This window comes from Dama dama, chromosome 30 (assembly GCF_033118175.1).
Source record: "Dama dama isolate Ldn47 chromosome 30, ASM3311817v1, whole genome shotgun sequence".
NCBI classification, from domain to species: domain Eukaryota; kingdom Metazoa; phylum Chordata; class Mammalia; order Artiodactyla; family Cervidae; genus Dama; species Dama dama.
The window spans coordinates 22910784-22938684 of record NC_083710.1 but is presented as its reverse complement, the minus strand read 5'-3'; the positions used below and the strand labels follow the sequence as shown (position 1 = coordinate 22938684).

The window sequence follows — 27901 nt, the reverse complement described above, 5'->3', positions numbered from 1 at the left end:
GGACATCCCAGGTTCCTAAGGGCTTCTCAGCTCCTGTTCCTTGGCCCCGCCTCTGGACCTGCCTTCAGGAGCCACAGAATGGCCCTGCAACTCATTACAAAGCCTCTTGTGTATTCAGGTTGGCTTGAGTTTCTAAGAGCTTCTTGAGACCAAAAGAATCCAAACTACTTCCTAATTAAAGACCAACATTACAGTATACTTAAATTATAAAGGGCATGAAAAACATAAGAGAAAAAAATTCTGACCCTGACATAGGCAAAGATTTCTAATAAAAGCAAAAACTATAAAAAAGTTCTCAAGTTGGTTGGGACTTCCCTGGTGGTCCAGTGGTTAAGAATCTGCTTTCCAATGCAGAGGACATGAGTTCAATCCATGGTCAGGGAACTAAGATACCACATGCCATGGAGCAACTAAGCCCATGCGCTGCAAAAAAAAGACTCCACATGTTGTAACCAAGACTCAACACAGCCAAATAAATAGATAAATATTTTAAAAAGTTATCAAGTTGGAATTCATCAAAATTAAAAGTTTTTGTTCTTTGAAAGACATCGCTAAGAAAACAGAAAGGCAAGCCAGAAATTGGGAGAAAATATTTGTAATTCATATACCTGACAAAAAACTTATATCGAGAATAGAGGAAAAACTGTTGCCACTCAATAAGACAATACAATTAAAAATGGGCAAAAAATCTGGATAGACACTTCAGAGAAGAGTTACAAATGGAAAGATGCTCAAAATCGGTAACCCACAGACACAGCCACAATGAGATACCAATACACACTCACCAGATTGGCTAGAATTAAAAAGACTGAAAAATAACCAAGTGTCAATGCAGGTACGGAGCAAAGGAAATGCTTACACATTGTTGGTAGAAGTGTAAAATAATGCAGTCACCTTTAAAGTTAAACATACACTTACTTTATGACCCAGCATTCCTCTTCTAGGTATTCACCCAAGAAATAAAAGCATAAGTCCACATTTAAAGAAGGCAAGAATATACAATGGAGAAAAGATAGTCTCTTCAATAAGGAGTGATGGGAAAATTGGACAGCAACATGTTAAAAAATGAAATTTGAACATCTCATCATACACAAAAATAAATTCAAAATGGATTAAAGACCTAAGTGTAAGATGGGGCACGATAAACTCCTAGAAGAAAACACAGGCAGGACACTCTTTGACAAAAAGCAATATTCTTTTCTATCTCCAAATGCAAGGAAAATATAAGGAAAAATAAACAAACGGGACCTAATTAAACCTAAAAGCTTTTGCATCAACAAACCATCAATAAGACAGAAAGACAACCTATTAACCTATTGAGTGGGAGAAAATATTTGCATACGATATGACCAGTAAGGGGTTAATATACAAAGAGCTCATAAAACTGAAGATCAAAAAACAACCTGATTAAAAGATGGGCAGAAGATCTGAATGGACCTTTTTCCAAAGAAGACATGCAGATGGCCAAAGGCACATGAAAAGATGCTCAGTATCACTGATCATCAGAGAAGGGCAAATGAAAAACTGGAAGAGATATCACCTCACACCTGTCAGAATGGCTGTCATCAAGAAGACTGCACACAAATGTTGGTGAGGATGTTGAGAAAAGGGAACCCTATACACGGACAGTGGGAATGTAAGTTGGTGCAGCTGCTATGGAAAACAATATGGAGGTTCCTCAAAAAAAAAAAAACAAAAAAAAACTAAAAATAGAACTATCATATGATCCAGCAATTCCACTCCTGGGTATGCATCCAAAGAATATGAAAACACTAATTCAAAAAGATACATGTACCATAATGTTCATAGCAATATTATTTACAATAGCCAAAGTATGGAAGCAGACTAAGTGCCCATCAACAGATGAATGGATAATAAAGATGTGTGGTGTGTGATTCTTTGTGACCCCACGGACTGTAGCCCACCAGGCTTCTCTGTCCGTGGAATTCTCCAAGCAAGAATACTGGAGTGGGTAGCCACTTCAGAAGATCCCTTCTCCAGGGGATCTTCTAGATCTATGGATCAAACTCGAGTCTCTCACACTGCAGGCAGATTCTTTACCATCTGAGCCACCAGGGAAGCTCATATCTATATCTATATCTACACACACACACACACACACACACACACACACACACACATATATTATTGTGTATACACACACACACACAAAAACACACAATGGAATACTAATCAGTCATAAAAAAGAATGAAATTTTGCCATTTGCAACAACATGGATGGATGTGGAGGGTATTATGCTTAGTGAAATAAGTCAAAGACAGACAGTACATGTCATCACTTATATGTGGAATCTAAAAAAAAAATAAACTAGTGATATAATACATAAAAAGCATGTCTACATATTCAGATGCTCACAGCAGAGTTATCTTACAATTCCCAGGTGGCGCTGGTGGTAAAGGACCCAGCTGCTAACGAAGGAGTCACAAGAGAAGCAGGTACGGTCCCTGGGTCAGGAAGATCCCCTGAGGAGGGCATGGCAACTGACTCCAGGATTCTTGCCTGGAGAATCCCATGGACAGAGGAGCCTGGTGTCTACTGTCCATAGGGTAACAGGGAGTCAGATGGTAAAGAATCTGCTTCTAATGCAGGAGCGATCTGGGTTGGGAAGATCCCCCGAGGAGGGCATGGCAACCCACTCCAGGATTCTTGCCTGGAGAATCCCATGGACAGAGGAGCCTGGCGGGCTACAGTCCATAGGGTAACAGGGAGTCAGATGGTAAAGAATCTGCTTCTAATGCAGGAGCGATCTGGGTTGGGAAGATCCCCCGAGGAGGGCATGGCAACCCACTCCAGGATTCTTGCCTGGAGAACCTGATGGACAGAGGAGCCTGGCGGGCTACAGTCCATAGGGTCGCAAAGAGTCGGACACTACTGAGTGACTTAGCGGAGCATGCAGCACAGCCCCACAATGAAAATAATGCATGTGTCTATCAACAGAGAAATGAATAAACAAATTATGATAGAGCCATACAATGGAATACTATGCAGAAATAAAAAGGAACAAAATACAGATATGAGAAACACCATGGAAGAATCTCCAAAGACTGTTAATGAGCAAAAGATGCCAGACACAAAGCATACATATTGCTTCCCTTCATAGGAGATGAGAAAGACAGGCTCAACCTAGAGGCGCTGGGGTTGGGGGGGAAGTGGTTACAAGGAGGCATGAGAGAACCTTCTGTGGTAACAGTAATGTTCTACGTCTTGATGGTGGCAGCGGTTACATTGGCAAATACGTGAATTAATACTCTGAACCGTACACTTAAAATGAGTGCTTTTTAATGTAAATTATACCAACAAAGTTAACTAAAAATAGAAAATTAACATCAAGAGTATATTAGAATAAACATCACAATCAAATAGTATTATTCTCAGAATGGGTTAACAGCAGAAAATAAACAAGCACATATCTTATAGTAACAAGTTAAAAGGAGAAAACTTGAGACATGAAAACCAAACATATCAGAATCTTCTGCTATAAAGAAGGACACTTGAACCTGAAACCTGAATGGTCTGAGGATCAGGTGATAGTAATATATTAATGCTAAATCCCTGATTTTGATGGTTACATTGTGATTATGTAAATATCCTTGTTTTTAGAAAAGACGCACTAAGTGTCCAGGAAGATAGTACATTGTGCCTCAATTTAATTTCCAATGGTTCTGTCAATGAAAATAATCAATAAACAATCTATAATAAGAATGGATTTGAGCCAAATGAAGGCCTAGCCCAGAAGTCCACTTCCCAGATTACTCTAAGAAACTGCTCTGCAGAAGCACTGTTTCTAGTACAGTTTTATCCCTTGTCAGAACAAAGAACATTAAACAAGTCAGCGTTACATTTCTTCAAAATCATTTTTAAAAAAAAGAAGAAGAAAAAGAACAGACCAGCATGTACACAGTGAGTCAGTATGACCTCGGTACTGGGAATGGAGGTTTATCACCAAAGGAGGACCAGCATTGGCATGCCAGGAAGAGAGGCATGTAATCTTTGTTTTTAACATGGACATTCTTTACTTCTGGTCAGTGTGCCCTTTTCTCTAACAAATAAAGCAGATGTACAATGTATATTTGATAGGCCACAGAAAGACTATTTTAGTTAGCATAAAATTCAATTTAACTCATGTATAAGCCAGAATGACCTTCCTGTATCTCAATATGTGAATATTTCTTTGATCAGTTCGAACAAAAAAGATTCTTTGTACTGTATGTGCAACTTTTCTATAAGTTCGAGATTTAAGAAAGTCAAAGTGTGTATATAAAAAAAGAAAACATCTAGCATTGTGCATGGCCAGAGAAAGAGAGGGAAAGAACCCAGAAGATCATTACAATAGATGCAGACAAAAGCACTGCATAATATTCAATACTTTAACTTGTAGAAAACTAGAAATAAAAGGGAGCTAATTTTCATAAATTGAAAGTATTAAAAACCTAAATACAAATTTAATGATAAAATCCAGAAGCATCCCAGTAATATAAGAACAATCAAAGCTCACTAAAATGCTTCTAATCACCAGTATAACACAAGGTTCTAGAAAAATGTGGTAAAATAAGAAAAAGAAATTAAGAGGCCAAAAAATTTAAAGGAAAAAAAAGTCTTCATTTATAGATGAGGACTGTCCAAATAAAATATCCAAGTAAATCTGACTTTTAGATGCAAGAATTTGGCAAGATTTTTAGATGAGTTAAAAAAAAAATCAATAGTGTTTGTGTATATCAATTATGTTGTTGTCTAGTTGCTAAGTCACATCCGACGCTTTTGTAACCCTGTGGACTATAGCCTCCTCTGTTCATGGGATTCTTCAAGCAAGAATATACTGGAGTGGGCTGTCATTTCCTCTTCAGGAGATCTTTCTGATCCCCAGATTGAACCTTCGTCTCCTGTATTGGCATGTGGGTTCTTTACCACTGAGCCACCTGGGAAGCCTGTATACCAATAATAGTCCATTTTAAAAATGTATTAACAAAAACAAAAACCAACACAGGAATAGACCAAACCCAAAGATCTAGACTTGCTATAGACAAAAATTGTTGGACATTTTTGAAATTCATAAAAGACCTGGCTAATTGGAGAGACACCCCTGTTAATGGAAAGACATATTGTAAGGGTGTCTATTTTTTCCCAAATTTATCTATAAATTTCGTGGAATTCCAGTTAAAATTCCAATAGAAATTTCTGTGAAACCTGATAAGCTGATCTCAAAATTCAAAGTGCAAAAAAACAGCCAAGGCTTATCGTAAAATCACAGTAGTTAAGAGCACTGTACCAACCCAGGGATACACAAGTGACCAATGGAACAGAATGGACAGTCAGAAAGATATCTGTGCCCATATGACAATACTGTTAAGAGCAACAGGTAAGGATGAAGGTTTAAGAACTAGACATCTAGGTGAGAGTCCTGGCTCAGTCACTTACAGCCCTGTGACCTTGGGCAAGTCACTTAATTTCTCTGTGCCTCAGTTGCTCCACCTTTGAAAGTGAAGTTGCTCAGTCATGTCCAACTCTTTGTGACCCCATGGACTGTAGCCTACCACACTCCTCTGTCCATGGGATTTTCCAGGCAAGAGTACTGGAGCGGGCTGCCATTTCCTTAGTTTGGGCCTAATTACAAAACCTCCGTCTTAGGGTACTTGTGAGGATGAATAAAGTTAAATACAGGTTAAGCTCCCAGAGTATTACCTTACACACAGTGGACACCAAATAATAACAACAATAGTTACCATTATTATCACTACAAATCAGTAAGGAAAGGATAGTTTGTTTTTTTAAAAACAGTGCAGGAAAGTGAAAGTGTTAGTTGCCCAAATGTGTCTGACTCTTTGCAATCCCATGGACTGTAGCCTGCCAGGCTCCTCTGTCCATGGAATTCTCCAGGCCAGAATACCGGAATGGGTAGCCGTTACCTTCTCCAGGGGATCTTCCCAACCCAGGGATCAAACCTAGGTCTCCTGCACTGCAGGCAAGATAGAGCTGGGGGAAGTAGTTAATCACATTAAAAAAAAAAAAAAAAAAGTGAGAGAGTCAATTCCTAGGTAGGTTGATAAGAAGTCCGGGGTACTCTAGGAGGAGACAGGGGTCTGGAGTTCTCAAAGAGGAGAAAAGGACAGACGTTTTTTTCTACACTGCTTTGTCTTAGTCAATATAACAATGAATCTTGCTCAAAGATACGTTTCTCCTTAACAAGAACCTTCTGAGTAACCTTGTTATCTTAAGATGTATGTTGTGAGAGTGGGCCTGGCAGTGAGTGGGGTACTCTCCACCCCGCTTCTGATGTCTGTGTCAGCTTTCTCTGTTCCTTTTTCTCTTTAATAAAACTCTGTTACACAGAAGTTCTTGAGTGATCAAGCCTGGCTCCTGGTCCCAAAGCTAAATCATCATCTTTAGATATCACGAATCCGACATCATTCACCATAAGCTGTCAAAAGTAGATCCCTGCTTTATATGGTAATCCAGATAAATTCAGTTGCATCAAAAATATCACTTCCCTTAATTATTTCAATCTTTCCTTTAGCTTTCTAATATGTTGTTGTTTAGTAGCTAAGTTATATCCAACTCATTTGTGACCCCATAGACTGTAGCCCAACAGGCTCCTCAGTTCAGGGTTGCCATTTCCTTCTCCAGGGGATCCTCTCAACTAGGGATCAAATCCACATCTCCTGCATTGTCAGATGGATTCTTAACCACTGAGCCACCTGGGAAGCCCATAGCTTTCTAATTCACCTCAGTCCTAAATGAGCTGTTCCTAAATCCAAAGGCATTCTTATTATCAACAATAAATTGATTAGCATAATTTTAAAAAGAAGCTAAATGAAAACAACACAATTTTTAAACTTTTTGGGAAACAGAACCTTAATATGGAAAAGAAATTCTTAGGGTGAAAATCCTACAAACTATAAAGAAAAATGATGAATATTAATTACATTACAAGCTTCCATGCAACAGGCAGCACCATAAATAAACTCAAAAGCCAAATATACGATAAAGCATTGAATGTATTTTTATGTAAATAAACATATATAAGTGAAATTAAGATCTCAAAAAAAAAAAAAAAATCTCAAAAATAAAATGTAGTCTCTGAACAGAAGTCATAGAATCGACAAACAGAACTGCAAAAAGAAAGCAAAACAGAACCACACAGAAGCACAGCAAGGGAGGTGCAAACCCACTAAGTCATCCAGGAACTGCAAATACAAACAAGAGACTATCCCACACTATCTGAAAGGAAAACATTAAATTTCATAGTATCATGACAGACAAACCATAGACCCAAGGAGGAACTGTGAAGAGAAAGAAAAGAAAAGCTACAGGTTGGGAGAAAATACATAAAATATATCTGTCAAAGGACTTCTATCCAAGATATAAAGAGCTCTTAAAACTTAACAACAATAACGAGCTAATGAAAAACTGGACAAAAGATCTGAACAGACAACACCAAAGAAGATATACAGATGGCAAATAAATACATGAAAAGATGTTCAAAATCTCATGTCATCAGGCCATTACTGATTAAAATACAAACAACATGAACTCTCACTCATTTCGGGTGGGAATATAAAATGGTACAGCCACCGTGGAGGACAGTTTGGCAATTTTCTACATAGTTACGCACACTTTTACCAGACCAAAATAAATAAATAAATCACACAGAATTAAGTGTTGACAAAGAAGTAAGGGAAGTCAGACTTGGCGCAATCCCTTTGGAGAGCAGTTTGGCACATTTCGTAAGGTGCAGAATCCTCCCTTCCCGTGCCCAGCAGTTCTGCTTTTTGCTAAGTGCCCCAGATCAGAGGAAAGCTCCTATGAATTAGGAGACCTATCCAAGGATATTCACAGCAGCTGGTCAGTCACACAAAAAACTGGAAAACCTCAAATGATCATTCACTTTAACAGTGATTATAGGGACTTCCCTGGGGGTCCAGTGACTAAGAATCTGCCTGCCAATGCAGGGGACTCGGGCTCGATCCCTGATCCGGGAAGATCCCACATGTCTTGCAACTAAGCCCGTGCACAACTGCTGAGCCTTGCGCCCTCCGGAGCCTCTGCTTCGCAACAAGAGAAGCCCCAGGACTGAGAAGCCCACGAACCACCAACTAGACAGTAGCCCCTGCTTGCTGCAAGTAGAGAAAGCCCAGGTGCAGCAACGAGGAATCAGCACAGTCAAAAGATAAATAAATACTAAAGAGAGAAAAACAAAATCATTTTAAAAAGATAGTAATTATAGTCATAAAATGGAATACTGTAACATTTAAAATTAAAGAGTAGAGCTACTATCAACAAGGATAAGTCTCAATAATCCACAGAATTTGATAGAAATTCTGTAAAGTCCAAGAACATGTAAAACAACACATATTACTGTTTAGAAATACTTAAATATGTGGTGGAAGCATAAAATTAAAAACACAAGATAATAATAAGTACCAAATTTGTGTTGGTGAAGGAATGCCGCAAATGGGACAGAGAAGGGAGAGTCCTTAACTATCTATGCTGTTTTCCCTTAAAAAAAAAAAAAAAAAAAGCTGAAGTGAGTATCATACATCATTTTATAAATCTGGGGTAGACATTTTATAAATGTCTATGGGTATCTGTTATATTTGAAATATTTAATTAAAATATCTTTAAAGAAGCTTCTTCACCATAATTTCTTGTTTGATCAGTTATAAATAAAACCAAAAGTAATCAAAAAGTATTACTACCTGAAACTTTAGAAAGAGAAAAATACGCTCCCCAAATCCCCACTTAAAAGTCCAAACCATGGGCAGTCAATGTGTTGTTCTGTGTTGTATTCGAAGTACATTTATCTATTTTGGGATGTCCTTCCCTGAAAGGACTCATGTGTGTTCAAACTTACCAAACAGTTTTCATGAGCAGCTATATTCTCTGACTGTGCAAAGTACAGGACACTACACTCGAGGTCTTTGGGGCAGAGCGCGCATATCCTTTTTTGCAACCTTTCTGCAACCTGGAAGACACCTACAAAGTAACATCCCTCATGAGAAATGGAAAAGTGGAATTTCTTGGTCTGTAACTCCTCCACCCATCTTAAAGGAGAGGGCTGGGCATTTGTTTTTAGAAGAGAGTCTCAGCTCCCAGGGAGAAAAAATTCAGGACCCAAGTAGAAATGCACCTTTGCAATTTTTGAAATTTTACATTTGCATTAAATGTCTTAATGAAAAAAAAAAAGAAAATATTTTATTTAAAATGTCCAGGGACTTTCTAAAAAAAAAAATAAGGTAAATAAATAAATAAAATTAAACATGAGGAACAATGGGCTTCCCAGATGGCACTAGTGGTAAAGAACCCGCCTGCCAATGCAGGAGACGTAAGAGACACGGTTTGACCCCTGGATTGGAAAGATTCCCATGGAGGAGGGAATGACAACCCACTTCAGTCTTCCTGCCTGCAAAATCCCGTAGACAGAGGAGCCTGGTGAGCTAACAGTCCACAGGGTCACAAACAGTCAGACATGACTGAAGAGATTGAGCACACACAGACATGAGGAAAACCTTTGCCTAACAAACCTAAGTAGGAATTTAAATACAAGGTTCTCACAACACTGCCCTGCCCACAGTAAGCTCTCAGTTACAGTCACTGACATTATAAATCAACTGTATTCCACAAATAATGCTCTGATTAACTATCTATAAAAAAGAATTTAGATCCTTATACTATACTATATTCAAAAATAAATTGAATTAAAGAAGTAAATGAAAAAAAAAAGAAGTAAATGAACAATGTACTTAAATGTGATGTAATCTAGCATTATAATAAATTAGGAGAGAAAGACACATGACAGTAGGAAGCAGATTTTTTTTTTTTTAAAGAGAAGAATGAAGAAAGGAAAGAACAGAGAAGGACAGCCAGGAAGAACAGGGAAGAGTCAGAGACAGAAAAAAGCCAGCTGTTCCCAACATCCCACTTGGATGCACCAGTGGGAGACAACCTTTACTCTCTAATCTATTAGTTTGCTGTTAATTTGGCCACAAGCATCAATGTAATATTTCCTTGCCCTTTCCAATGCTCATCCTCTTTATTCATCTGGTTTTCCATAGCAGAAAGCATTTTCAATTTTACCTTCAAATTTTAGTTCTGAAACAAAACTTCATTTAACGGTGAAAGGGTTTGATTTAGATGAGGTTAAACTGCTTAATGGAGAAGGAAATGGCAACCCACTCCAGTATTCTTGACTGGAAAATCCCATGGATGGAGGAGCCTGGTGGGCTCCATGGGGTCACAAAGACTCGGACACGACTGAGTGGCTTCACTTTCACAAACTGCTTAAGCTCTTCTTAAAAGTCTTTTTGGTTACTCCCAAGTGTAAGATCTCTTAGCACCTCTCTTAAATTAGATTTTGCATCTCACACTGTCCAAAAACCTCACTTTGGAGCTAGTATTTGTTTCACGTTCAGATGAGTTTCTTCTTTAATTATCTTCTGTTTCCTGGATTGGAGTCCTGCTTAGTGGGGCTACAAATGAGTGATCCTCCTGCTCCTACCAACCAAGAAAACGGGAGTGGGGGAGACTGAAAAAATGCCTCATATGAAATGGAATGGGCGAACTGCTGCCTTTCATTCCTCTCAAACTAGCACCAAATTGGGAGTGCCTCTTTATACAAGAGTCACTGTGTTGAGGGCTCTAGACCAGCGCTGTCTGTAGAAACACCATGTGAGCCACAGGTGCAGATGAAGAATTTCTAGAAGCCTCATTTAAAAAAAGCAAAGGAGGGACTTCCCTGGTGGTCCAGTGGTTAACACTCTGTGCTCTCCATGCCGGGCGCATGGGTTTGATCCCATCCGGGATCTAAGATTCCACATGCTGCACGGCAGGCCCCCTCAAAAGGAAGTTGGTGAAATTAATTTTAATAGGCTTTATTCCATCAAATATATCCAAAATACTACCCTTTCAACAATTTAATCAATAAAACAATTAATTCATCCTTTGTACTGAGTTTTGAAGTCCAGTGTGTTTAGGGCTTATTGCACAGCTCAACTGGACAATCCATATTTTCGGTGCTCAAGAGGCATAGGTAGACGGTGGCTACCATATGGAAGATATGGTACAGATGGAAGAAGGTACAACAGAGGATATGAAAGAAACATGAGGCAGAACTGTTCCCTGCAAGAAGTTTACAAGGTAAACAAGGAGACGAAGTAGCAACTAGGAAAGTAAAATAACAGAATACATGGCAGAGTAATGTAACTGCTGAGTAGGAAATAAAATACTTGCTATGGTCAGACAAGGAAGTGCTCCTTGTGGGATGGGGTACTGTCAAGGACACGGATTTGAGCTGGTACAACCTGGAGATGGACAGGGGAGTCAAGGCGGGAGGGACGTTGCAGACAGAAGCACAGATGGAGGAAGAGGCCAAGAGATCTGACTGGGAGACAGCCGATCAGCGGGACTGAAGAGGAGAGTTCGTGCAAAGGAAGCTGGAAAAGAATCTGAGGAACAGATGGTGAAAGGCTGCCAGGAAGGATTTTTGAGGAGGGGAATAACATGATCAAAGAGTTGTTTTAGGTTCCATTTCAGTACGAGAGAAATACGGTGCACCTGGACAGAAGGCTGGATGTCATAATGCTGTCTGTTCTATCTCAAATGAGGGCAGACAAAAACATGCTGCCTGCCATCAAGCCGTCAGCCACTGCAGCAACCCCCACCCCCCAATAACGGTGTGCCCTCAGGGGAATTCAGGATGGTGAAAACAGAATACTTGCTCTAAATACTTACGATGCATTTCTAAGGAATAATTTCCATGAGCCCAGATTCTTGCATCTTCCCATACTTAGAAAAGCTCTAAAATCATTAACTTGAGATTTTGTTATTAGCAGTAGTCTTCTGATGTTCAACCACATGTTTTTTTTCAGCAAAAACTATATATCCTGACTCCTCCCTCACCTCTTCAAAGCAGTTCCTCAGAGTTTGGCTCCAAGGCTACAGTCCTGAGTAAGGTCCCAACATGAAACAAAACTTGCAATTTTTAGGTTGTGTTTTTCTTTGGTTGGCATAAGTTTTAGATTTAATGCCATTTCAAATTAAATCTCAAGAAGGTTATTTTAAAGAAGTTGAAAAATATATTATTTGGAAGAATAAATGATTATGGGTAGTGAACAAAACTTAGGAAAAAATGAGAGTGTCTGATCTTAAAACATTTTATAAAGGTACAGCTGGGACAGAAAGTTAGATGACTGAGTCAAAAAGGAATACAAAGTGCAAAGGAAATGAATCATCATCTCTAATTATGAATATAGGGTATCACAAGGTGGCATTTGCATTTCTTCTCTGGCACTGACATCCTTAGCCCATTTTTCTACTGGGTTAATTCACTATTTCCTTCCGATTTCCTGATTTATCCAGGCTCACCATCGCACACAGGAATGACCCCCAGTAGACATGTCTGTACTATGTGACTCTTTCCCTACGCACAGCTGACAGTCCTAAAGGACCTACCTGCCCGTCCCAGATATACAGAATTCAGAATAGAAGATTTTAGTTCAGACTGGGCTGGTTTCTTGAAGAAGGAGATGTAAAAACCTGAGAAGCTGTGAGGGTGGCCATCTTCTATCCCATTAGCAGGAAAACTGGACCAAAGAAAGAGAAGAACAAAGCAGACATGCTGAGTGTGGTCAAGCTTTACGAAGACTTTTCAGGCCCTGGTTCCTGGCTCTTTCTGGAAAACGCAACAGCATCCATGCTCCTGGGATGAGTCTGGTCTCCCTGCTTTCCACTTAATAAGCATCCCCTTTGCTTAAATGCTATCAGGCTGATTTTGCACTCTTGGTAGCCAACAGGTCCTAATTAACAGGTCCTAATGGAACTGATGCTGGGAGGGATTAGGGGCAGGAGGAGAAGGGGACGACAGAGGATGAGATGGCTGGATGGCATCACCGACTCGATGGACATGAGTTTGAGTAAACCGGGAGTTGGTGATGGACAGGGAGGCCTGGCATGTTGCAGTTCACGGGGTCGCAAAGAGTCAGACACGACTGAGCGACTGAACTGAACTGAATGGTACTACCATGACCTGATCTCTGTGTGTAGGCACATGTGCATCGGAGAGTGAGTTCTGGCAGCGGTGTGGAAAAGTGGACTGCCTTGCCCTCACTGTCTTTTATCTTGTCCATTCTGATAATCTCATCTCCCTCCTCCTGCTTTCCCTTGTCACGCCTCCACTTCCTTCTTCACATTGCTGCCAGAGTGAGCTATCTAAAATGTCCACTGTCCGTGTCTCTCTCCTGCTAAAAACCCTTCTCTATCACCTGAAGAATAGAAGCCAAGCTCTTTACATGCAGACTGACTGGTTTCTTCAATACGTGATGAGTATCTATTATGTATCCTTTTAGGCACTAGAAATAAAGCAGGGAATAAGATGTGAATTTCAACACTCATGAAACTTACATCCTAGTAGTAGAGACAGACCCTCAAACATATATTATTTTCAGGTAGTAGTAAGTGCTATGAAGAAAAACCGAGCAAGGGAAGGAGGGTGAGTTTGATGAGGGTCGGGGGAGGGCTCTTCCAAACAGGGTGGGCAGGCAAGGCTGTCTGTGGAGGTTACCTCTGAGCAGAGATTTGAATATGGTAGGGGTTTAGAGGACTCACAAGGCAGTGAGGGGTGGCAGTCATCAAGATGGGTAGGGACTGGATCAGGTCAGGACATGGGGTACACAGTAGCCACAGTAAGATTATTCTGAAAGCAATGAGACTACTAGAGGGCTTTGAGTAGGAGAATCACATTTGCTTTTTGTTTTATAAGGCCCTTTTGGCTACTGTACAGTCTTGTCTGTATGAGAGGCTAGAGTGGAAGTCAGGAAACTCACAGTCTAGGCCTGAGATGATAGTGGCTTGGATGGTAGTGATAGAAGTGGCAAGAAGAGGTCAGGCTCGAGATAAATTTTGGAGACAGGACTGACTGGTCTGACTAACACGTGAGATGGGAGGTAAGGAGGAAAGAGCGGCACCGAGTATGACACTAGGGTTTTGGTCTGAGCACCTGGGTGAATGGAATGGGGAAGGCTGCTAGTGGTTAAGCAGCTTTGGAGAATGTGGGTGTGTGCAGGCAAACAGGAGTTTGAGATGGTTCCAGGCATTGATTAAATTGGTTATAGGAGTCTGGAGTTTGGGGAAAGGGTCGGGAAGCAACCTCATCTCCAGTAACTTACCTTGCATTCTGTATGATCACTAGTGCTCATGTTAAGTCGCTCGGCTGTGTCCAACTCTTTGCGACCTCATGGACTGTATGTAGCCCACCAAGCTCCTCTGTCTATGGGATTCTCCAGGCAAGAATACTGGAGTGGGTAGCCATTCCCTTTTCCAGGGGATCTTCCCAACCACGGATCAAACACAAGTCTCCTGCATTGCTGAAAGAGTCTTTACCATTTGAGCCACAAGGGAAGCCCCCTAGCTAAATGTTCGCGGGCTAAAGTGAGACAGTCAGCATGTTGCTTCCCTTGTGGCTGCCATTTGATGTTTTGTGGCCAGCGCCTTTATTCGAGTCTTCATCTCTGGACTGCCCTTTCAACCTGGGTGACTGAATCTTGCCTTTTAAAACGAAGACAGGGTGTCCCTGAACACCAGGCTGAGCTGAAGGAGCCCTTCATTTGCGCCTCTGTGGTTCTCAGCAGCTCACACACGAGTTGCCTATTTGATTCTCTAGGGCAGGGTCTGCCCAGCTCATCTCTGCATTCTGGCACCTGGTCATGAGCCTGCACCGGGAAGAAGGCCTACACGGGTTAGAAGATCCACACCTGCTGAACGGCAAGAAAGGTGCCCCCTCAAGAGGCTGCTGTCTCGCTTAAAGACAGGGCCACAGACTTGAACTACCAAATGGAAAGGAGGGCTTGGTTCCAAAACGTTTCATTCTCTGTGGAAAGTTTCCAAACTGCTTCCTTAAACCCAGCCAGCCCGCCCCCACCCCCCTCCCCGCCCGGCTTCTCCAGTGGCTCAGCGGTTAAAGAAAAAACAAATCCGCCTGCCAGTGCAGGAGACCGGGGTTCGATCCCTGGGTCCAGAAGCTCCCCTGGAGGAGGGCATGGCTATCCACTCCAGTATTCCTGCTGGGGAATCCCTTAGACAGAGGAGCCTGGCGGGCTACAATCCATGGGGTCACAAAGAGTCGAACGCGATTTAGCGACTAAACAACTGATCCTGAGACCCAACTGACCAGTTCTCTTCAAAAGGGGTCCACCTCCAGCCTAGCTCCCCTCTCCCCGGGGCACTTCTCCGACCGCATTGTTTTAGAAGCGGGTGGAGCCGCGCTGGGAAAGGAAACCCACAGGCGTTTCTTTCGCTTTCCCCAGCTGGCTGCAATCCTAGCGCTTTAGGACCGCAGCAATGGGCTGTCCCATCTGCAGTGGGGGAGGCAAGGCACACGGTAAACTGGGGCAAACTCGCCCCTCCGAGAGGCCCCGGGTAGTGGTCTGGGCGCGGGGCCGCTGGCGCTGGACGCCCCGGGGCCGCGGAGCAAAGACTTCAGCGCAGTATCGGAGGCGGGGCCGGCGACCCCCGTGAGGCGGCGACCGGAGAGCGGCCCTGGGCCCCCACCGAGCCCCACCCGACCGCCCCCGGCGCGGTACTCACCGGTCGGGAGCGGGACTGTGTCCCGCCCGGCCTGGGCCTCGTACCAGCTGGCGCCGCGAGTCGACTCGGGCGCGGAAGGCCCCGCCGGGTCCATGTCTGCGCGCTGCGTCCCCGCCGCCGGAAGTCCGCTTTGGCGAAATCTAGATGATGGATTTCCCCTGCCGGGAAGCCTACGGAAGCTTTGCAGACGGCTTCTCAAACGGGAGCTCGGGGCTTCTGAATTCGAACCGCTTTAAAAAAAAAATGAATCACGCCAGGCGCTCCCCACCCTGTGCCCACTTATCCAGGGTCGGAGGAAAGGTGGCCGAAGCCCCCCTGGACTCAGCTAGATAAGTAATGGGTCTCCCTGAGGGATTACCCGTTATTTTCAAAAGCCTGAAAAGCCGATATCACGTGGGCTTCCCTGCTGGCCCAGTGATTGAGACTCCACACTTCCATTGCAGGGGGCCCGGATTCAGTCCTGGTTGTGTTGTAGCCACGCGCTCCAGGAAACAAACTCACTCAGAAGGACAATGCAGATAGTGGAGTGCAGTTTATTATACCGGTGGGCCCAAGGCAGAGTCTCCTCTTGGCCAAGGATCCCAACCAGTTTTTGTGAAAACCTTATATACCCTAAGCGTACGTGTCCAAACTTCAATTTCCCCAAAATCCCCTGAAACTAGTCTGAACAAAGATAAAAAAATACAATCACAGTTAACCATAGGCGATGGCGAGCCCTGGGGCTCTTCCTTCTGGGGGCCCGGTTTTCCAGTTGGTATGTCGTTTCCATAGATGGTGGGCACATACCTCAAAGTCCACAGTCCGGCCCAGGATGGAGTCCTGCTTTCAAGATAGAGCCTGTTCTGTTTCCTCCTTGACTCCCTGCTCTTGATGCTCTTAACTCATAGTATGAGCATCATTCATATTGCACCCTGGCTCTCTGACCGCCAGTTTGGCAGAACGACACCAACCTTTGGGTTACATAGCTTATAATACATTGTAAAATGCAAGGTCTCAGAACAGAACTATCAAGGCAACTGTAACAATGGTAAATTAATTTTTCCACCAATCACCCTTCACCCAAGATAGTACCGAAGTCTAGCATTTGACATTGTTTTTACCTGTTTTTTTAATGACATCTAAAGCAGCTGATACATTGTCAGATAAATCAGGAATATATACACAACATTTAACCTTAATTATAGCATAGGTCCCTCTTTGAACAGCTGTGAGCATGTCCAAAACCATTTTAATTAGAATTACCACTTTTGTTACTTTTATGAAACTGGTGTTTACATAATATGTAACCCCATGACCTGAGTCTATTGACTGTAGGTCTGGCTTACACCAAGAGAGCAGGGAGAGATTATGATTGTGTCCCAGAAAAGAGCAGAGTGGTTTAAAATCTTGGCAGAGTGGTGACAGCTACCAGGGAAGTCCATCCATCACAGACAGAGGCATAGCCCCACACACCCAACAGTTGGAGGTATTATGAAATTGGCATAGGACTGTGTACGTTGATAAGACCAAGCAGCAGGAGTTGATTATGCGGCTTCATCTTCAAGGGGCTCGTCCAGGATCTTATTTTTTTTCTTTTTAAGGATGGTCTTAGTCTCTCGAGGGTCAGCAGGGTCCCTCTGTGCAGTCTACTCAGCGTTTTCTGGGTCTGCGTGGTATGTTATCTTCACCCTCGTATGATGGATCCAAGGGGCAATACCTGCAACTTTTAACTGCAGTAGGGGTAGTTAGAATAACAGTATAAGGGCCCTTCTACCGAGGGGCTAGTAAATCATGTTTCTAATCTTTGACCCATACTTGGTCACCAAGCATAAACTCATGAATCTGTTTCCCAAGGGGGAACGGCACCCTTTCTTGTACAAACTTAGTCATCCGATTTATTACCTTACCCAGTTCCATCTGCTGCGAAATCCTATCCCCCTTTACCTGAGGTAAATTTGTTGACACCTGTTTTATTATGGGAAGGGGCCTCCCATACACAAGTTCGTATGGAGAATAGCGTTGGGACTGTGGGGTCATCCTGAGTCTGAGCAGAGCCGTTGGAAGCAAGTCCACACAGGAGCAGTCAGTCTCTATGATCTACTCGGAGAGTCTCTTTAAGTGTCGGGTTGGTTCATTCTACCATTTCTGAACTCTGGGTATATGCAGTGTGTAGTTTACTAAATCAGCTACAAAAGCTGTGCCATTGTCTCATCTAACGCTGGTAGGAAATACAAATCTGGAAACTATTTTTCTAAGTAGGCACCAGGCTATTTTTGATGTTCTTTCAGCCCAGGTAGGAAAAGCTTCTACCCATCCCGAGAACGTACATACCATGACCAGCAGGTAACGGTAGTGTCACTGAGGTTTCATTTCAGTGAAATCCACTCCTAGGTGTTCAAAGGGCAGCGTGCCTTTTAGCTGAATACCCGAAGGTTTTAGTCTGTGCCGAGAGGCAGCATTAACCTGTGAGCAGGCAGCATGGCCTAGGTGGGTCGCTTGGTGTGTTTGGCTTACCAGAGTGTGTGCCAGCTCCTCCAGTACCAACAATTTGCCACTTGGCAATTTTTACCATTTTTGTTTTTTTTAGTCTTAATGGCCCCTTCCGCTTTGGCTAACCTGACAGCCGTTGTCCTTGTTTTATCAGGCTAGTGCCATCAGTATATAGGACCCAATTAGGGTCTGGAACCTTGTGTCCTTCTTAAAACAAACCCCAGATACCTTACCTCCTCTTTGTAGATCTGTGTCTTCTTCTTCAACACCCGGTAACCTGCTTCCATCAGCAGCTGCAGCAGTGCTTTTGTCTCTTTCCAGCATTTTTGCTTGGTCTCTGCAGCCAGCAGCAGGTCATCCCCATATTGTAGGAGCCAACATCCATACTCTTCTGGAGGGAATGAGTCCAGGTCAGAAGTCAAGGCTTCCCCACAGATGGCTGGGGAGTTCTTCTTTTTTTTTTTTTTTTTTAATTTTTTTGGCTGGGGAGTTCTTAAACCCTTGTGGGGGGTTCGGGTGAGCTGTTGTTTGGTGCCCCCGACTGGGTCTTCCCATTCAAAGGCAAAGATGGACTGTGACGCTGGGGCAAGGCGTATGCAGAAGGCGGCATCCTTGAGATCTAGGCAAGTATCAAGTTTAGTCCTCGGTGGGAGGAGGCTAAGTAAGGTATAGGGGTTTGGAATAGTGGGGTGTAAAGTCACAGTAGCCTGGTTGACTAGCCTGAGATCTTGTACAGGCCTATAGTACTGTCCTTCCTTTTTGACTGGCAGGATTGGCGTATTCCAAGCTGACTGGCACTCTACCAGAATGTCCGCTTATTTTAATCTATTGATGTAGGGTAGTATGCGGCCCAGGGCCTCTATCGGTAGCGGGTACTAGCGGGTACTGGCGCTTTCGAACCGGGATGGTGCCTGGTTTGAGTTCTATTATCACTGGGGCTTGATGTTTAGTCAGCCTGGAGGGAGGGGGGTTGTCTTCCGCCTAGACCTCAGGGAATGAGTTAGCTCTCTCTCATGCTCTTCCGGCCCACCCAGTTCTTCTTTTGGAGGCTCATGCAACTTCCACTCATCTTGGGGGTGGTATTGAGAGAGAGAGCAAATAAATCATAGTGCCCATCCAGAAGGTTGGCCTCTCCTCAGGGGAGAAAGTCACTTGTGCTCCTAGTTTGGAGAGCAAGTCTCTTCCCAACAGGGGTACTGGGCACTCAGGAATGTAGAGGAATTCACGAATCACTTGGTGCCCCCCGCCCCCCCTCCATCTGACATTTTCTGGGCTGGCAAAACGATTTAATCATCTCTTCTCCTGATACAGCGGTAGTCTTTTTGGACAGTAGTGCCACAGGTTTTGTTACTACCGACATTTCTGCTCCTCTATCCACCATGAAGTCAATGTTTTGGTCCCCCACTTTTAAGGTTACCATGGGCTCTCGGGGACCTGATATCTCTGAGCCCCGGCAGCCCTATTTAATTTCCAAGTCAGCAAGCCCCACAACTGCGGGAGCTTCCTCTTCCTTCCTTGCCTTAGGGCATTCATTCTTCCAGTGGCCAAAAGCTCGGCACCGGGCACACTGGTTTGGCTGTAACGGGGCCCGGGGCCTCCGTTGGGACCGCTTGAAGGACTGTCCTGTCCCCGGGGCAGAGGAGGTTTTCCAGAGGGCCCAAGATAGACTTTCCCAGAGCAGCAGCTTGCACTGTAAGTCTCTTGCCTGCTCTCTTTCGTTCCCTCCAGCTCTCTGGCAGAGCGCAGTCTCTGTTTAATTCCAACGTCTCCCTCCCACTCTTGTCAGTACTCACCGGGAGAGGCGGGTATAGCTTGGGCGGTTTGGCTGGAGCCAGATCCTGGAAGTGTTGGCCAGAGGCTTCTGCCACCGGGATCGGAGCCCGCCGAGGTGGCGGCTCTACGACCTCCGGGAGAGCTGGTGGAGGAGCAGCAGCTGCTGCAGGAACTTCATCTGGCCCTGAATCGGGCATCACGGCGGCCTCAGGTCCTGGTGGAGCACTGGGCCGGCAGGCGTATCGTCATCCAGTATGGGGGAGGGGCAGGTCATCCTCGTCCAAATCCTGCCTCACCCCAGAGGGAGAAGGGGGATTGGCGTGTCTTCACCTGCCGGTCGGCACGGCACAGCCGAACCAGAACACCACGTGGTCCAAGACTGTTTTTTCCTTAAAGTCCATTCTGTCTTGGTGGGCTTGATCAGGTGCGGATGAAAACACAGATGGGTTAAATATCCCAGGTCGCAGGCCGTCTCTGGAAAAGCCAATTCATACTCACTTATATATATCCCCCTCCTTCTAGCATAACAATTTCAAGGGGGTCAAGAATTTCACAGCAGACGGGACACCTCCTGGGGGAGGGCATAATACGAACATACAAGGACGTTTTCTATCCTAAAAATCCCCTGGCAACCGCTGGTAATAATTTTCCCTGAGATGGCGTGGACACACCTCCTAAACGACCTTCACAAATTTCCTTCCTAAGTGCTAGCACGCTCGTCGGCCTGTGTACCAAGCAATCGCCGCCGGCCTATTCCAGGCTCCTGTGGGTCCCCGCTCCTTCTAGTCCCTCCCAGGGGGGTGATCAGGCCCCCTCTTCCACCCTGCCAGGTGGGTTCCTCCTCACCTGAGCGCTCAGTTCCCCTGCTGCTGTCCACTACCTGCAGACGTGAAAGGTCTGGGCGTTGAGAAGCAGAATCCTTCCAGAAGGCGAGGTGCCTTCCCCCCTCTAGAAGATTCAAGTCACAAGGCCTCGGAGTAGTCCCAAGTGGGACTTTGTCTCCTCAAAGTGAGGAGTTTCCCGGCCAATGCACCAAATGTTGTAGCCACGCCTTTTGGGAAACAAACTCACTCAGGACAATGCAGATAGTGGAGTGTAGTTTATTACACTGGCGGGCCCAAGGCACAGTCTCCTCTTAGTCAAGGACCTCGACCAGTTTTTGTGAAAACCTTATATACCCTAGGCGTACGTGTCCTAACCCATTTCCTGAAAATCCTGTGAAACTAGTCTGAACAAAGGAAAAAGAAAGATACAATCAAAGTTAACCCCTGATTCATAAGCCTTAAGCCTAGGTAGCTAACAGTGGACAATTATCAATTGGCTTGTGGTCATACCCCAATAAGCATAATAGAATGTATGATTCTATTCGGTTACACAGATAATAGGGTATTCTTTTAGGAATGGAGAGCCCTGGGGCGCTTCCATCCAGGGGGCCTGGTTTTCCAGTTGGTACGTCGTTTCCATAGATACTGTGCATATAGCTCAAAGTCCACAGTCCAGCCCAAGATGGAGTCCTGTATTCAAGATAGATTCTGTTCTGTTTCCTCCTTCACTTGGGGAACTGAAACCCCACATGCCATGCGGCACAATCAAAATTAATAACACTCCACGCCCCCCCCCCCCCCCCAAGTATTAACTGAGTGCAATGCCAGTTTCCAGTGGTAAGCCTTTATTTAGCACCCATAGGGTACACAGCACCATACAAGATGAGGTTTCTGGCACAGGGAACAAATACACAAAGGAACACAGACGCGGGTAATTAAGTCGCAGTTACAAAATAAGTTGTTCTGTAAAAAACAAACATGTAATAGCTGGTGGTTTGCTGAGGCAATCAAAGGAAAAAACTTCTGGAAGTCTTGCTTTTTGAGCAGGTTTTGAAGAGAGGAAAGGAGGCAAATTGGGGATAGAAGAGAAACAGGGCTAAAAAGGGTAACTTAGTCTTGACCAACACACATGAATTACAGAAGCAGGTGTGTGGAGCAGCAAGACGAGAGAAAAGGGCAGGCTCTGGCAGCAGATTTTTGCCTTCAAGCAGTAAGACTGACTCCTTGCCAGGCCAAAAGGAAAGGCCTAAAGAGACCAAACAAAAGATTGAACAGTTCAGCTGGGCCAAGTGAAGCAGGTGAAGGGCCCCTTATCCCGCTGTCAGGTCATAATCTCAGCTTTTCAGTGTTTCACTCTCAAGGAGGAGCAGACTGCCAAGGCCGCTAACTGAGGAAAGCCTAAGTCCTGAAAGACAAAGACCAAAGGAAACATACAAAGAAAACAGAAACCTTGTAGGTCACAGAATATTCAGGAAGAAAATACAGACACAAATGCCTGTGTGTGATGTACTATATAAATAGTATTTTCCAACCATGAACCATGAAGATACTGCAACCATGAACCAAAAATAGGATACTATTGAAGAAAAACAAAATGTTCAAAGAGAGCTCTAGAAATAAAAAAAAATGAGACCCCCCCCCAAAAAAAATAAAGAAACCAAAAAACCCACCACAACAGACAAATTGGAAGATTAAACTGAGGAAATCTCCCAGAAAGTAGAGCAAGAAGACAAAGCTGGAAATTAACACAGAAGATAAGAAAATCAGAGAACCAATCCTGGAGGTCTTATGTCTGGGTAACAGGAATTCTAGAAAGAGAGAACAGATAAGGTATCATTAAAGAAACACTTCAAGAACAGTTCCCTGAACTGAAGAACAAAGTTTTCAGACTGAAAGATCCCACCAAGCACCTAGTATGAGGTATAATAATAGACCTTTACTGGGAATAGAACACTGGGTCAAAGAGATCGCTATAAGGTTCAAGAGAGAGAAAGACTGGTCATGAATATAAAAGATAAAGATTGGCCTCTGACTTCCAATAGTCACTCTGAAGGCCAGAGGTGAGAACATTTTCAGATTTCAAAGCAGCAACACTGGAATGTAGCAGGTATATTCAAAATTGGGTATGAAAACTACTCACGAACTCTCTGCCCTGCCAAAACAGCAATCAAGTGTAAGGGCAAAAGAACATGTTCAAACATATAGTCTCATTTACCTCTCATTTTTTCCCTTTCAAAAGGTACTGGAGGATGGTGCTTCACCCATAAAGCGAAAGTCACTCAGTTGTGTCCAACTCTTTGTGACCCCATGCCCATATGTGGCAGTAAATCAATGAAAGGAGAAATAAGGGGATTTAACTAGAAATAAACCTGACATTGGAAAGACAAAGGGAATCTCTAAGATGCTGATGGGAAATGACAACTGGGAACCAGTACAGATGAAGAAGATCAAGATGTCAGATCTCTGTACAAATTTCCCACATTTTTCAAGTGTCTTCATTTTATTTCAGTGCGTTGCCTAAAATTCCTGCATGTTTACTGTGAATAAATGAACTTCTCGGCTTTCCCCATTTGTCTATGGCTGTCGGGTTACAATTTCTTGCTCCCTTTCCTAGCTCTTTGGTTTCCCACTCTCTAAACCACCTTCAAGTTAAATTTTTATTTAGTTCAATATTTTTAAGAAATTAAATCCAGTACAAATTTAGATTCTTGTTTGAAAGGTGCTGCTGCTGCTGCTAAGTCACATCAGTCGTGTCTGACTCTGTGCGACCCCACAAATGGCAGCCCACCCAGGCTCCTGTGTCCCTGGGATTCTCCAGGCAAGAACACTGGAGTGGGTTGCCATTTCCTTCTCCAATGCATGCATGCATGCTAAGTTGCTTCAGTCGCGTCCGACTCTGTGAGACCCCATGGACAGCAGCCCACCAGGCTCCCCTGTCCACAGGATTCTCCAGGCAAGAATACTGGAGTGGGTTGCCATTTCCTTCTCCATTGTCTGAAAGGTAACCAAAGGTAATTAAACCCAGAAGCAAGCTGAGAAAAAAGAAAAAAACAAACCCTAAAAAAAACAGAACTACTTCAATTACTCCTTTTTGAGCTAGTATTCCCATGCTGGCTCCAAGGGCGGGGAGAATTTCCTGACAGCCAAATGTACATCTTAGTTACAGATAAAGTTAGTTTTAACTCTGGGAGACTTTCACCCCCTTTCCACTAGATGATCATGGTCAGGAAACCTACAGCAGAGTAAATCTTTCCCTTTTTCTCTAGGAAAATAATTTGCACATCATGCCCAGGGAAGTCCAACGGTCTGTTTCAGACTTTTTTTTTTTGTTTCAGACTTTTTCAACAGAATTGTTGTAAGTGAAATTCTTACCCAACACCATCTCTTCTGGCAATAAATAAGCCATGTCTGACTATTCTCTTAAGTTTCCTTTTCTTACGGTTCTACTCTGTCTAGAACAAAAATATTTCAGCTCCTCCAAGTTTCTACTCCCTCTTTTCCTGTGTTTGTATAGAAGGAGTGAAGAGAATCTGTGGAAAAGAAGTTTCATTTCAAAAAATGTGCCAAAACTTTCCCCTGGGAGAGTTTCTCTTCTTTCTCATTCAAGTGGACTTACAGGACACTATTTCATAGAGCTTCTCCAATTAACTTAAAATACTTGGAAGTAATATGCACAATATTAATATTCTTCAGGCTCTGACACAATGGTAAATTATTTGCCAGGAATTAAACATAAATAAATTTTGTAGGTAAAGAGGTGAAATTTGGCCCTGTGGGCCCTGAAAGTCAAAGATAATAATTACAAAAACAGTAAGAAGTGCTGAAATCAATTGTGACACTTGTTCTTCTGAATATATAATTTACAAATAAGTTACAAATTATATAGTGGTATTTCATATAAAATATACACATTCATTCTACTCATGTATAGTTGAACAGCAGTAAGAATAAAGAGATAGACTATGCATATGAAAATGTCCTTATTTTGTTCCAAGCATTTCTAAGTAATGCAAATAAACACTCCCAATAAGGGTAAACTGAGAGGAATTCTCTTGACAGATCGTAATGTAAATTAATTCCACTGACCAGTGGGGTTTCTTTTGCATGGCCCTAGTTTCAGCTTGATCAGCTGATTTCATGAGCAGGCATTAACTAGATTTATAATATTTTTTTTCTACACTTATTAACCCCACATTGGCAGAGGATTTCTTTCTCAGGCATAGTCCCAGCTTCATAACCATAATCCCATGTTAGTTCTGTTCTTGCTTTCACATACCTAGAAAGTAGAAATTTTAAAAATAATCATAAATTATCCTGAATGAACCAAATTTTACTATAATCAATTTTCATATTAACATCATTAACCCTCCTCAACAATATGGTTTTCTCTCTCCAACATCCACTACTTAGGAATGCTCTTTTATTAAGGATAATCATTTGAGTTTTATTTCACATCTATTAAAATCCCAAATAAGAAGAAACTTGTCAATATCCACAAGGTTCGAGGAAGTGTGTTTTTAAAAAGAGTGGGCCCCAGCAATGCGCTGAGGCCTGGGGAGGTAATCGAGGGTAGTTTTGACTTAAAAGATGTAGCATTCTGCATCATTTATTCTCTGAACTGAACTGGCTGAGACCTGCAATTCTTAGCCTTTTTGGACATTAATTCTAAGAGGAAATAAGAATTAAAATTTCAACTATTTAAAATTTTATCACCTCTAAACATTTTGGGATGACTGAGTACCCTAGGGTACCAGAGAGTTGGGGCTATAGCATATATCTTTTTTTAATATTTTTGTACTGTTATTTTTAAAGTCACAATTTCAAAATTAATCATATTAAAAAATTTTTCAAACCTGTTGGTGAAGAACGCCACCAAGGGAAAATTTCTGTCATGTGTTTCTACAAAAACATTCTGTACCAAAAGATTTGGGCAACAACTATGCTGTTAACAAAAATAGACAAACACGTAAGTTAGACATAGCATAAAGTCTGATACATTGTTCTTTGAAGCATTAGAATACCATTCTGTTTCCAACACATCTTACTTATTTTTATTTCTTTTTTTTTCCTGACTAGTATGTAAAATATCACAGCTCATTACAATTTTGTTGATGGTAGGAATTCATTCAGAAAGCCCTGTTTTGACATTCTTACATCTTGCCAGTAGAAATGAAAAATAGTAAAAACTCCTATTTATCATTATTATAAATGCATTTATCTTTTGATTCACCAATCCAGTATCTGGGAGTGTATTCGACAGATATATGTGCATATGTATCCACGTAAGATTATTTACTGAACATTGTTTTCAACAGTAGAGGACTGGAAGCAGTCCAAATGTCTATCTAAAGAGGATTATTTAAACTTCGGGACAGCCACACATTGAAACCATATGCACCTATAAACAAAAAAAAAAAATGAGGAGCTCTGTGTACTCATACAGAAAGATCTCCAGAGTATATTGTTAACTTAAAACACAAGGTGTAGGGCACTGAATGTAACATGCTATCTTTTAGGTAAGGGGTAGGAATAAGAACACATCCTTACACTTACTTGTATTTGCATAAAGAAACACTATAAGAATATATCAAAAAAGTAATAAAAAATGATTTTACTATAGAGGGTGGATTGGGGGCAGGGTGAACAGGGGCAGCATACATTATTTTTAAAACAAAACAAAAAGTTTAATATGAAGAATATGTTATGACCTAAATTTTACATCATAGTCAAACATATCCTTTGGAAAGGGTATCTATGTAGGTAATTGATTTCTCTGCTGAACACACCATTATTTATTGTTTTTCCAAGGCTTCTAACATGGTGATAACTATTTCCTATCACCACCAATCCAGTGTTATTTTGCTGCACATGAGCTGTTATTGCTACACAGTCATCTATCACCAGATTCATAAAGGGATTGAATCCCAGCAATATTCCTCAGACACATTTACCACTGTTAGATTTCAATGATAACTTCCTATCATCCATACATTTTTTTTCAGTTTGAGCCTGGTGAGCTTTACTCAGGGTACCTACTTGGCAGGGTCAGAGCTGCCGTGAAACAATTGTTTGTAGGTATTCTCTAAGGTGTTCTATTTTATTTAAGTTTTTAAATCATGAGACTGGATTATCTATGTAGAAAATTAAATTTAAAAAGACAGAAAAGCCTTGTTTTTCTCCTCCTACAAACAAGGGGGGATCCAGATAGTGAGACCAACCATAACATTCCAGTGCAGCCACTATTCAACGTAACTGACTGGAAAGAAAGCCACGACAGTCCTTTGCTAGGGATCATTCTTTACTGATCTCCTGGCTCTCCTGGCATGTTTAGTAGCTTCCAGCATGTTTGGCAATCGTGTAGAAGTAGTGAAAGTGCAGGAGACCCAGATTCGATCCCTGGGTCAGGAAGATCCCATGGAGACGGGAACAGCAACCCACTCCAGTATTCAGAGAGGATTCTCTTGTTAACCAAGTATCCTTCTAACTAGGAGAGAGAAAAAGAAAAAGGCCAAACAGATTTCTCTAGAAAGAAAAAAAAGCTCTTTGGTTTCAAAGATTTTCTGACTTGAGAGTACTTTTTCCTCTGATGGCACATGAATTACATGTAAAATGATCAGTAAACATCAATTTCAAACCATTCAAATGTCACATTTTGAAGAGGTGTTGAGGGAATTCCCTGGTGGCTCAGTTCTTAGGACTCTACTTTCACTGCAGAGGGCACAGGTTTGATCCTTGGTCAGTGAACTAAGATCCTGTGAGCCAAGTAGTACAGCCACAAATAAATAAATAAATAGGTCTTCAGTTTAGCAAAGGAAATACATAAAAGAATCTTGGGCTATGCATGCTTCCCATTATTTTAAGGGAAAAGTCAAAGCTGCCCATCCCACTAACTGAACCCCCCAGAGAGGAAGAAGAGCTCTGATACAGAGCAAAGAGGAAAATTAAGGCCATATCCAGAGATCAGTGAACCTGAATGGACCTTTCCAAAGGATGTGTGGAGGCTATCATAAAGTTCCCGTCCTGCTTCCACGACTCCTCATCACCCTCCTGGGTAGGATAAGTCAGAACAAAGTAGAGCCCAGAGAGTAGGAGGAATGCAGGTGGCTTCTGCATGGTCCGGCTGGCCAAAGACAGGACAGTCTATATACACTGGGACTAGTGGTAAAGGTATTTTTCTTTTTTCCCCTGTAAAATTTCTGGGACTATACATTCTTTGAAAAGCATGTATGATGGTAGGAGG

General features: G+C 42.6%; 1 protein-coding gene across 10 annotated transcripts in view; it reads right to left on the bottom strand.

Moving 5' to 3' along the window:
• SETDB2 (SET domain bifurcated histone lysine methyltransferase 2) overlaps nt 1-27901 on the bottom strand; it is an 81299-nt gene that overhangs the window by 18904 nt on the left and 34494 nt on the right. For 3 of the 10 annotated variants that reach the window (XM_061133776.1, XM_061133777.1, XM_061133774.1), the window contains 2 exons: nt 25515-25603; nt 21490-24937 (listed from right to left, as the gene is read on the bottom strand). In XM_061133776.1, the coding sequence (XP_060989759.1) occupies nt 24820-24937; nt 25515-25603 (207 nt within the window). In that variant the 3' untranslated portion in view covers nt 21490-24819. The other 7 variants (XM_061133780.1, XM_061133781.1, XM_061133779.1 and 4 more) reach the window with 6 other exon arrangements.